The 12,161-nt window shown below is 42.1% G+C and overlaps 1 protein-coding gene across 1 annotated transcript in view; it reads right to left on the minus strand.

Annotated features, from left to right (window-relative positions):
* Positions 1 to 12,161, minus strand: part of LOC120844442 (neprilysin-1-like) — an 87,246-nt gene that overhangs the window by 50,776 nt on the left and 24,309 nt on the right. Inside the window, exons 5-8 of the mRNA XM_040216232.1 lie at positions 9,886 to 10,082; positions 7,676 to 7,855; positions 1,282 to 1,362; positions 105 to 238 (exon numbers count right to left, since the gene is read on the minus strand). Of these exons, the coding sequence (XP_040072166.1) occupies positions 105 to 238; positions 1,282 to 1,362; positions 7,676 to 7,855; positions 9,886 to 10,082 (592 nt within the window). The remainder of the gene's footprint in view (positions 1 to 104; positions 239 to 1,281; positions 1,363 to 7,675; positions 7,856 to 9,885; positions 10,083 to 12,161) is intronic.

Consider the following 12,161-nt stretch of genomic DNA (forward strand, 5'->3'; position numbering starts at 1 on the left):
AAAATTCGAGCTGGCTGCACGCAGAGCCTATTTCCCCAACTTATTTTATGGCATATTTAAATGCTGATGCCACCTCATTCAAACTAGTGAACGCATGTACTTACGGCGCTGTTTGACGAATCAGTCTAGAAACACTTTTGTAGTACCCTAATCTCCATACGACGACGCTCTGTGAGTCTTTTAAAGTAGTTCTAATGGCTTGGAATGGGTGTTGGAGAATTGTTTTCCAGGGCAGTTCCTGTTCAAACAAATTGAAGCAGATAAAACCAATGAACACGGAAAAATATCCACAATTGAATTGCAACCTCATCAAAAATTTAACTTTGTGAATTTGTTTTTCCTTACCACATCGCCGGATGGGATTACAGTTGGAGGAATATATACATACATTATGCACACAAACGCTATATTATAACATCTCAGGAAGCGCGCATGCAAACATTAATAAATGCAGTAAATAATGGCACTTGAAAGCAAAGGAATTCACTTCGCAATGCAGTAAAAAAAGCGTCATTGTTCTCAACTTAAACAATTTTAGATCTCAACTGATTCTCTTGCGGAATCAATTAAATCGAGAGGCGATCAGTTGATACTCTTACAAATCGCTTACTGCAAGATTTTGTTGGTATTCAGAAAGCATTCGAAAACATACAACGCTGTAGCGTAATCATTATGATTTATTCAGGTGCAGAAACAATTATGTGCGTTTTATAATTATCACAATACTTCTCGCGCTCATTTTACAATATCGCCTCAATAAAAATATCTACAAACAAAAAATCTTAGGCAGTCATATTTATAAAATATATATATATATATGTATTTGTTGTTTAACTAGGTGCGTGGACTTAAGCTATGGCTTACCACAAAACACTTTTCACTGTGGAAAGAAAGAGCATACATTCGTCTAACTGGAGCGGGCTGGTATGTGACAAAAATTTAAAAAAAAACAAATATTGTAAGTTTTTGTTTGTTTACACAAGCATAGTTTGATTTAAAAATACTTTTGGCCACTAATTCAACCCGGCATGCAAACTGGAAATTCGGTAAGTTCAGTAAACGACAGCTAGCCTAACATTTTCAACTCGCTTTAAGTGTAGCGACCACGAAATCAAATTCCGTTTTTATCGTGACTGAAAACTTCAAGTGTGCGGGTTGAGCTAAAGTTATGTGGGTTATATTTCGGGGGAGGCCTGCACTCGCGCGAGATACTCTGTAAATAGCTTACACGGTCGGCCAGACTCAAAAATTCTCTAAAGGTGGGTTTTCTAGGTAACTCACCCCAATCAATTTCTCTACTTCCTTAAGTGTCGTCATTTTTCTGTTGTCCTTTGATTCAATTCTGCTGTCTTCAGTTGTAGCCTGAAGGTTTGAAGGCAGTATTAAATGAAGGGGTTCCATTTGAAAAGACAAGCAATACATAACGAACACGCTATAGATGATTGCAAGGAGCCCCTCTTCAAACCTTATTGTCGGCATCTTGGGTAGATATTGATTTCTATGAACTCCAGTCTAATATTCATGTGCACATCTGAGCAAGGCTTGACTACCGGGCCAATTACACAAGATGGCGGTACAATGACGAGCTGGCACGTCCTACACAAACCTAACTTGGTACAAGCTTGGTGATACTAGGGGCTAAGTTGGGCCTAACACAGTTTTTACCCCAAGGGCTTAGTTAGTGTCAGAGTACTTTCCTTTGGCCTTTATGTCTTCCCTCTGGCTTGACACATAATTGCACCAAAAAATTGCGCGACCTGGGGAAGGACGGGTCTGCAAACCTCTATAGCGATGTACGAAAAAAGATCTTGGCTCCCATTACCAATTTTGTTTTCTTATTACAGTGAGTGTGCTGGCGATCTGGTGGAAGTCAACCATATTGAGTTTGACCCGAGTTTGGGGCATGCAGAAGAAGGAAAGAGTATTTTACAGTAGAAGAAAAAGTAGCAGGGATAGACGACGTCTCTAAATCAGCTGATAGTTGTATTCAACCAACCTTTATGTACAAAACCAGAACCGTCACAGAACAACCGAACATCGCTTTAAAACGCGAAGAGTATATTTGCAGCTGACTTTCCATGCCAGATCTTGTCAATGCACTAGGGTGTATAGTTCATATTGAAGGAGTGACTAATCATTTAATCAGAGACACCATCACTGTGACGCAGTCACACAGGGTAGAGCAACGACCATTTCTGCTACGCTGTGATCTACGCTACGTGCTCTTGTGCGTATTTTTGTATCTTGAATTTTAGTATAAACGATCACCACTGAAGAATAAGCGCTTAGTTGCTACAATGTCACTTCCCGAGTCGGTAGCGATGAGCCGGTGCAACGAATACAGTGGTGACGAGGATTAACAAATAAATTACAAGGCCGGTATTTCGTCATCGGAAAATAGGCATCAATAAGGCAGCTTGAACACGAGTGAAGAGAGGGCTCAGATAGTGATGTCCTTCGGCGATGAACAGGATAAGTTGTTTTCTTACCGCATCCTGATTAAACCATTTTTTAAGAGAACGCCGTGACAGATCCAAAGAAGAAGCTAAAGTTACCGCGCAAAACTCGATCTCGACGTTTTATGGACTGGCTACTTTCTGTTTGGTCACTCTTGTATCGCCGTTAACGGTGACTAGGATGTCCATAGCGTCAGGTGTCAACGTTCTATAGACCTCCTAAATTTGGAGGCGTTTGTTATTCCTTCCTAATACATCATCAGGGACATTTTAGCATTAGGCGAGTCTATGGACATCCTAGCTCTTGGTGAGTCTAGGGACATCCTATTTATTTTTATATTCTTTGACCTTAAGGCCTAGTTCACACTTACAGCTAATTCGCTGCCGCCGAAGAGGAATCGGCCGCGGCAATGCACTGTACACGCTACGCCCGGCGACCGAATTCTTGCAGATTCGCCCGCCGATTCGCAAGTGTGAACCAGGCCTAAGTATCATGGGTGCGAAAGAGCTATGTGACTCTTTTTGTAATTTGAAAAACTTGGAAGGTGTAAGACAGGAAGAAAAACATCACAGAAAAGAGAGGCCAAGGAAGAGAAACACATAGAACACAGAAGCGCTGACTCGCAACTGATATTTATGAGAAAAAAAAAAGGAAACGACGTTTATACGTAAAACAAAAATTACCATGCACAATACATTCATACAATGACTATTCACAAAAATATTACAAAAGTGCGAGAACTAAAATAAATTCTGCAGGGACACTTAAGACTGTTTGCGCCTGGGAATACGAAAGGCTTGGTGAAATGTTTTCGATTGATGTTTTCGACACGCGTTAAAGTTCTTTCTACTAATTTGGTGTCTTTGTTAGCGTATACGTTGACCACAGACCGGAAACATTTGGACCATTTTGCTGCAGAACGATGATTTTTTTTCCAGGCTATGCGATCCCCTTTGTATAATAATTGTACGTCTGTCGTGATGATGTCATTTTCTGTTGCGACAATGTCTTCGTCAGTAGAGGGACATACGTCTGTCGTGTAATCTTCGCGCCTTAATGGTTATGGCAGTGTCGGCGCTGGTGGGATGGGGTCAATTGAGAGGATCATTGCCTTGAGGTAGTAGAAACAGCACGGATGAAATCCGAAGAGTAGGAGACGCGCAAGAGGCAGCGCGCTCATTTTATACACTCATAACGTGGCGCCACCTCCTCCCCATTGCCTAAGCCGTCAAGTGACCAACGACGCACGCAATGTGTCACACGTGGCGTGTGCAATGACGCACGCATTAGGCACAGATTTAGTCAGCCAGAACTGTGGAGCCAGCGTGGCGCCTGGAAGCGTGCTCGCCTGGTACCCCTGAGGCACAGGTTCGATACCAAATTTTCCTTTCAAATTTATAACTCTACTTTGTTTACGGAAAACGTACTGAGAAATATGACGTCAATCCGAGCATTTGTGACGTGCTTTAACACGTTGCGTTGTCGTCCATTTTTGGTGCCATCACTCGATCACGCCGCCAAAGACGCCGAATTTGCACGTAATGGGGCACATAATTGTTTCGTGTTTAAAGCTATAGGTGCACCCGAGCAGGCCAGACCACAGAGCCTGGTAACACTTAGTTTTTAAAAGCACTGGCTAGAGGCTAGAAAGAACTCTTCCTTCTCATGCAGCGTAATTGATTGCTTGCAAACACTACACTCTGTTAATTCTGATATATGGTACGCTTCCGGAGCTTCTCCGTTAGTCCGATCTGAAAACTTTCCTATAATTGTCCTTTGTTTAAACTTCGGTGTGCATCGGTTGGCCTAACAGTGCAGTGGAAGGTGTCATTCTATGGTGGCATGCCGCGGTAGCAAATTACTCATTTATTGTAATTAATTTACACTGCTAATTACTTCAAAAAGACTGAAATGTAATTAAATTACATTGCACATTATTAATACACAAAGTAATGAATTGCAATCACAAATTACCGAGAAAAAGTTACGAAATTACTTTCAAATTACTGTTTCATATATTTTAAAGGAATAGCTAAAGAAAAAGAAAGACGCACTGTGCTTTGCATTTGCAAAGCAACAACCGTCAATTCCGCATCAAGCCAGTGGGCAACACCAAAGAGAGATACCAGCATGCGCTCCCAAACCTAACCGATTGACCTTAGGTCTGTCTGTGCTGTGGGTTCACGTTTTTTTCGAAATACCTACTGCGCACGCTGTCGATCCCCGGATGCGTCTTGGTTTGGATTGTCTTGCTATTGATTGTTACTGTGGGCTGTGTCTTCTTCGTGTGAACTTCGGGGCAAGATAATCTTTAAGGGGGACAAAACCCATGTTTGGGGAAGCCTACACTTGGTTACAGCAACACAAACCCGGCAGGATTTAGGTGGCACGACCCTCAAGTCCGACCAACGCGCACATAAGGGCACCAAGTCCGACCGTCACACCAGCCAGCGGCCACTAACGAAAACCGCATTTGTCCTTTTTTTTTCGTTATTTTTTAAAGCTTTATTTTTTTACAAATGCAAGAGCTGCTTCCTTTCTTGTTTATTCCGAGAAAAAAAAACTTGCATGAAATATCCGATAAGTAAATACAATTTTAATTACAATTTCCGCCACTAGGGTAATTCATTACATTAGTAAATTACCTGCGTCAAAAATGTAATGAGATCCATTACAAATTACTCTCAAAAGTTAGTCAATTAGAGTAATTTTATTACTGCCACCTCTGGTGGCATGAAGTGAATAATAGTATTCTCGGAGGAGGTCTTTCACACAGCGCTCCGTCTGCCCTACATCGCTTTTAACGAACATATGGAGTAATTTGTACACAAGGCCTTTTGTGCATCGCTTCGCGCATCCGGGTTTTGAGCGCTTTTCTATTTTTGAGCCCAGTTGAGAGCAAATTCTGGCCACCTTCGGGGGGCTAAAAATACCATCGGAACCTCATAGTGATTCGCCACTTTTTTCAGATTGTGTGATAATTTGTGGACGTATTGAACCGCCATCGAGCGACCCCTCCGCTCTATAAGACCTTGCGTAACAAGGACCTTATTACTCCAGTTTAAACCTGCTCTGGAAATGCTGAACAGTGTAGGCGTTTCAATTTAGCTTTAAAACTATATTTTACTTTGTGGGAGCATGACTTCACCTGCGCCCACACTAAAATGGACCAAAGCTACTCACCCTTCCTACAACTTTGGAATGCGATGACGTATCGTGTAGGATACCTCCTACTGTACTGTCACGCGTGCCGATTCACACACAAGTTTAAACAAAGGAGAATTTTAGGAAACTTTTCAAATCGGACCAGTGGAAGCGTACAATACAGTAAAATTAAGCGAGTGTTTTGTCAGCCGGCCATTCATGACGCTGCTTGAGAGGAAAGTGCTTGTTCTAGCGAGTTCTTTTAAGGAATAAGCGTCTCCTGAAACAGCGAATCGCCCTGCTTGTGTGCCCTTAGAGATTTATATTTTTTTCTTAGTTTCTTACTGCGTTTGTAAATATTCATGGTGGAAATGTATTGTGCTTCGTATTTTTTTTTTTTTATGTATGAACGTTGTTGTTTTCTTCCTCTCATAAGTATCAGTAACCAGTCAGCGCTTCTGGGTTCTATGTTTGTCTCTTCCTTCTCCTGTATTTTGCGCGCTGTTTTTCATCGTGTCTCGATACCAACAGGCCCTACTCACCAGATTTCTCGGAAGGTGCCCACAGCGACACCCAGCTTCTTAAGCAATTATTTTTTCTCTCAAAATCTTAGTAATTACGTTTTATCCATAGATGTGGGAGTAGCATATGAAAATATGAGAAAATAAAATCTCGCGTGCACACGCGTACTTGATCTTATCTGGACAGACCCAACATCACGGAATATTTTTATTTTTCTATAGAACAAGAAAAAATATAACACAGAATTGCTGCTGCCGTTACGTTGATCCTCGACGAATCGTGTTACAATTTACTGCAGGGGTTCCCACTCAGCGAAGGATGAAAATTCCGACATCGCAAATGCTGGAATTTCTGTGTTCGAAAGCCTGCCGTTCTCCCGGGCGTCGGAGAATTCGAATGCAGCCACCACAGCTTTCTTGAATCGCTCTTTATGGCCAACATACTATTCGCTCAGTGCTCGCGAAATTTAGATCTTGAGCTGAAGTATCACGAGCAGGGAGCATCTTGAACCTTCAGACAATGTTTGCACCATACATGTATGTGTGGTTGCATTACTTTCTTAGCCCGAGCGCATATTCTAAGTAGTCGTGAACTAGCAGGCGACACAACTACCAGGTGCATCCGGGAGTTGAAAAATATTTCTGATGCATTTCAAGCGTTAAACTATTCTTGTAGATTTTAGGAGTTGAAAGCTCTTGCGGCCAGCCCAATTAGCAAAGAAAAAAATATGGGTTCATTGAGCTTCGTTTTACAGTGAGGTCGTAAGCTTACTACTGAAAGAGGCACCCGGATTAGACATAATCATTGACTTCTTAAGGTTGTTTGGAAAAACACAAAACGGATATACAAGTATGTGGGAGTTTGTCTCAAAAGGGCTAGCGTCCTCAAGCCACAGTAAAAAATTCGCTTACGTCCCATTCTATTTTCCAACATATAAAATAGTTATATTAATTTTGCAATAAATTTGATAAGCTTAACTTATTAACTTAATAAACAATAAGCTTTAAAAATAGTAAAAGGCATAGGTTCGGCGGTCGGAAACAATCACCAAATTACGACCGGCCGAAGTTTTTAAGCCTTGTCTGTACGCGCTTATTTATACCACCTACCAGCACACGTAGACACCGAAGATGATCTAAATAAATTTAATGAACTCCCTGTAGTATCCATAACGTCTATTATTTTCCCTTTCACACATGTCTGTCCTTTACAGGCACTTACTTTGTTCCGAATCTTGTGTTTTTTTAATATTTTTTTTTTCATATCATGCTGACATTACATAATATCAAGTCACTTTCTCCGTATTGTTATGTAGTTTTGGCTCTAACGCCCACCCCACCCGTATGTAATGCCCTCCCTCGGACAGCCTTTATGATAATAAAGACTGTCCGAGGGAGGGCATTAAAGTGGGAACTTTACACTTCAGGTACTCTGCAAAGATTAATTGGTTCTAGCGGTTCCTATTTCCTTGTTTCTCTCAGGTAAACGTTACGAGTTTAACTAGTTATTTTACGCATCCGCACCATTCGTGTATGTATAGAAGACTTCTTACCTTCATAAGTTCAACTTCGAAACTATATATTGTGTCTACAATAGAGCGCATCTGTTGTCTATACTCCGGATATAAAAGGTTAGTTATATCTTCAATGAACTTTTTGTACAATGCCTTCTTTGGGTTTGAAAGGTCACGAAATGCTTGCTCCGTCAAGGGTTCGAAGCGGGGAACATCCATCTGAAATTAAAAAAAAATGCATGCTCAGAGTGTACGCTTATTTTGCATCTTGTGAAAAAAATCGCCTTTGTGAATAGTTCGGACATATTTCTAGGGATATATTCCTTACTGCGGTGTATATAGTTTTGCACCCATGAAAGGTATAGAGGGCCCAGTTTATGTCCTCAATAAATAATTTCTATACAGGGTTCACCAAGTTATATTGCCACGCGCGTCACCGAGCGAGCGCGTGCGTGGCCGAATGGGATCTGTATGTTTCGTGTCGAAGTGCAATCTTGCTTGAGTGTGGGAGAGGAAGAGATAGTCGGAGCCTTTGAGGTTCTGACCATCCTTGGATTGCACGTGTGTGGAGGTCAAGAGCGGACCACCTTCATGTTGTCGAAAGAGAGAAACCTGCGTGGAGGCATTTTTGGATGGTTTTGTCTATGGCAGGCTCGCTGAAAGCGACTACGGAGCAGGAGGGTCTTGGGTGTTGGGAAACACTGGAGGCTCGGCTCGGAGTGGGCTGCTTCTCTGCCGTCGCCAAGTAAGGCATGCGATTTGCTTTTCGGCGGTTTCCCGGGTTCATACTATCTCTCCAATTGCGACCTTTGAACTGCGAATTAGACATGCGAAATATTGTGCCACTTTGTGTTACTCTGCAGAGTGCGTTATGTTATTTTGTGGTTCTACTGCACTTTGACTGCAGGAGGAAGTGTGAACGAATTTTTTAAGAGGTACATGCAGTTCAGTTTTAAATTAAAAAGAAGGGGGAAAAAAAGTGCGTGGCCGAATGGTTACCGCGCTTGACTGTCGCTCAGAAAGTCTAGGTTCAATTCCAGTAAGCGAAATGTTCTTTTATTTATTATTTTAACTTGGCGTTCTCGTAGGTAACACATGTCACATGTGAAGTTTCTCGACAGATAAGATGAGAGACGCCGCTGACGCCGCCGAGTTTGTGTGATCGCAGGACGGCCACTACGGCGACGACGATGCTCGCCTTCTTCGATGTGCTGCCGACAGATGGCGCAACGTAAGAAAGAAGAGGATGCGGCGAGACGGTGACTGTATCGACCATCTCCGTACAGCACTAATTGGCAACCAGGCCATTACTTCACGTTCATATGCAAGGCGACGCGGAGTTCTGGGAAAGAAACCTTGAATATAGAGGCAAGCGATTCTCGGAGCATTAGAGAAAAGTGTACAATACAGAGGCCCGCGTTCTTACTGAAGGAAGTATACTAAAAGCATTCGGGAGATTGTCAGCTAAGCTCAGGTCCGACTCGGCGCCCCCCGCTGCGAAGCTCGGCGCGTATCTTCTGTGCTTGGGGGAGGTAGGTGTCCACTGCCGATGCCTCGCTGTTCACGATGAAGCTTAAAACGTTTAGGGACTTGTAGGTTGTAAGTCATGTTCAGGTATACAGACAGGTGGCTCTAATAGGTAGTCGTAAAGCTGCGCCCACGATAACTTCGGCAGATTTGTCATTCCTTTGAAGAAGAAATGCTTCTTTCTGACTTAATGTTTAGATACCTCCAAAATTGTAATTTTCTTTTTACCGGGTCAACAAGGTATACAGTGATTGAATCGCGCGTGTGCGGCCATTCTGCAAGCTGCACAATCCTAAGCAACCATAGTAATCAAATGACAAGGAAATTCATTGATGCCAAAGATATTGCTAGGCTTGACAATATATATGTCAGTACTCTCTCCACGTTGTCAACAAAAAAAAGAGTTAGTTTACCTGGGCTAACGGAGATAGTTGCGAAAACCTTGTGTGATGGGTTTCGTATATTGGCCACAATGAGATATTTGCGGACAATTTGTGTATATTGGATTAACATACGAAAAAGACAACAAAAGATAAAATAAAAATAGAGGTGTGAGTTCAACGCAGTGGGTAAGCTGCGTGTTTGTAAAAATACTTGTGTATGCGTGAAATGTGTGCCCTGCAAAGCAAGCAATATGCCCCACGAACTCGCCGAAGCTGCAGTTTTGGAGTCACAATATTATTTGTCATTCAAGTGAAATTCAAGAGGACGCAGTTACTTACGAATATTGTATGGGTACTGGGGTTGAAATAATTTACTTCCACAGTAATTCCAAAGAGTCCATTCCAACCTTGTTCATTAATCACATAATATTGATTTTTAGGTCGGGAGGTGGTCAAAACAACCTTGGGCCACGATGCGAAACCACTGTCTTTAAAAACTGCTTTAAGGTTCTTGATCTCATTCACTTCCGTTGTATCTGCAAGAAACATCCATATGACACCACAGTGACCATTTAGGTTAACTTTTGAATATTGCTTGTGTCATATTGTTAGGCCACGTGTCTGTATCTAGTGCATTTATATCAAATTTTGTAATGTGAATGCCAGTGTAACCGAGTAAGAAATAAATGTATAGTTCACCCGGAAAATGAAACGGAGGCAAGTTTTTTGGTTGTCAAACAACGAAAACAAACATGGCCTTAGTAATTCAGGCTTCCGCGACTACTTTTATGTGTTATAGATTCATTATTGTACCGAAGTTGCGTCTAGTCTTGAGTGTAATACTTGCGAGCAACCCGTTGGTGCAAACCGTTTGACTAGATTGCCTGGATGTTAAATCGTCTACCCATTAACACCGCGCGGCGGCCAACCGCAATCGTTTATACGAGCGGCGCTCCACCGCTAATAAAAGGCCGGCGCCGAAGTATGTGCGCAAGTCTTTGGGCCGGGCGCGGGCCGATGACAGTCAATAAATGACTACGTGTGGTTGAAGCGGTGCGTTCTGTCATACTCCGAGGCGCACAGCAGCAAGGGGAATCCTACATACTTCAACAATAATTTTAAAATAAATAGATTAGGCTACTTAGGCATTTCACATGACATGCAAATACTACACTACCTAATCTCCCTTACAAGGAGCGTGGCTCACGCTACCCTATAAAGTATTTGAAATGTTTTGCTACAAATAAAATTCAATTGGATGTCATTTGTAATGAACAGGTGTAAATCATTCACTACGGACAGTTAATAATAATTTGTCGGTGTATTATACGCCAACATATATCTGGTGCTTACATAATCTAACATTAAGGAGCCATATAGTTACAAATTATCTGGTAAAACCTTTGAAGCTAATAAATGGTCGCAGGCGGTGACTTGCATGCTCATTAATATCAGGTATGTAAGCATAACGTCCAACCAAACCCTAACTAAGGATCCAACGTTTGGAGGCCTACTCTGCCTTTTTCTTCTGGGGTGCCCCTGGCTCTGGCCGTTGATGAGCAGTTTGGTTTTTGTCTGCTTTTAAGCTGGTGTCTTTCTCTCTGGAATTTTATTACAGATCGACCCCCATAAGAAATAACTCAAGGTGACGTCTACTGCATATCATAATTGAATTGTTCGGCTTTCTACGTCGCCGGGAATAAAAACTTTCCAGCGACCTCGCTTCTCCACCACGAGCACGGTGACCCCAAAGGATGTAGAAGCAAGTGCGATAGCACTGCAAAGCCTGTAAAATCCGGACACACAATAGCAACAGCAACGTGCTGGCCTAGACTGTGGCGCGTCTGGTGCTTAACCGAGTAGCGTGGTTTTGAATCCAGCCTAAAATTCTTCAAGCTTTATTTTTTTTTAATGCAAATCAATTGGATTGGAAAGTGAAATCATTTGAACTATGCGGCGACATTTAATTTGCATTACATGTCCTCTTTTTAATCACTTTTCTTCTACGCGTGACGTCACGATTCACGTGAGCGTTGTCGGTTGTTTTAAGTTTCTGCGCGACGTCACGTGGCTGTGACGTGTATCGATCAATCTTGGTTCTTAAGCCACCGACGCCGGCTTTTCTACGACATAAGCTCATTAACCCTATCCTGTCAAAGTAGTTAAAGAAAGCGCTTCTTCTTTGGATTACAGTTCAATCAAAGAACAATAAGAAAGGTGAACAGTTCTTCAGGCATTCTGCCCAGTAACTACGTGGCGTCATCAAAGATTTATACATTGATGTATGTGCAGAAGCGGCGACTGTCCTTTCAAAGGACTCACCCATAAAATACGGAACGTGTTACAGGATTAAGCTAAGCAATTTCGGCGAATTTCGTTTTAAAGTGTTCAGCTGAGCAGGATACATTTATCAGCAATTTGAATGTATCACTTTTTGTGTCCGTATTTTGTCCTGTCAAGTTCAACTGGGCATTTTTACAAAAAGGGACCGAACTGGTTTCTGAACGTTGGAATTCAGCTTATAAAATGTGATTAGAATTCGCATTTATTGTTCTTCGTCACTGCTTAACCAGGTAGAGAGCGGCCGAACCTTTACATTCAAGCCTGTTAAATTT

The sequence above is a fragment of the Ixodes scapularis genome, unplaced genomic scaffold (assembly GCF_016920785.2).
Source record: "Ixodes scapularis isolate PalLabHiFi unplaced genomic scaffold, ASM1692078v2 PGA_scaffold13__105_contigs__length_92229423, whole genome shotgun sequence".
Classification (NCBI taxonomy): Eukaryota; Metazoa; Arthropoda; class Arachnida; order Ixodida; family Ixodidae; genus Ixodes; species Ixodes scapularis.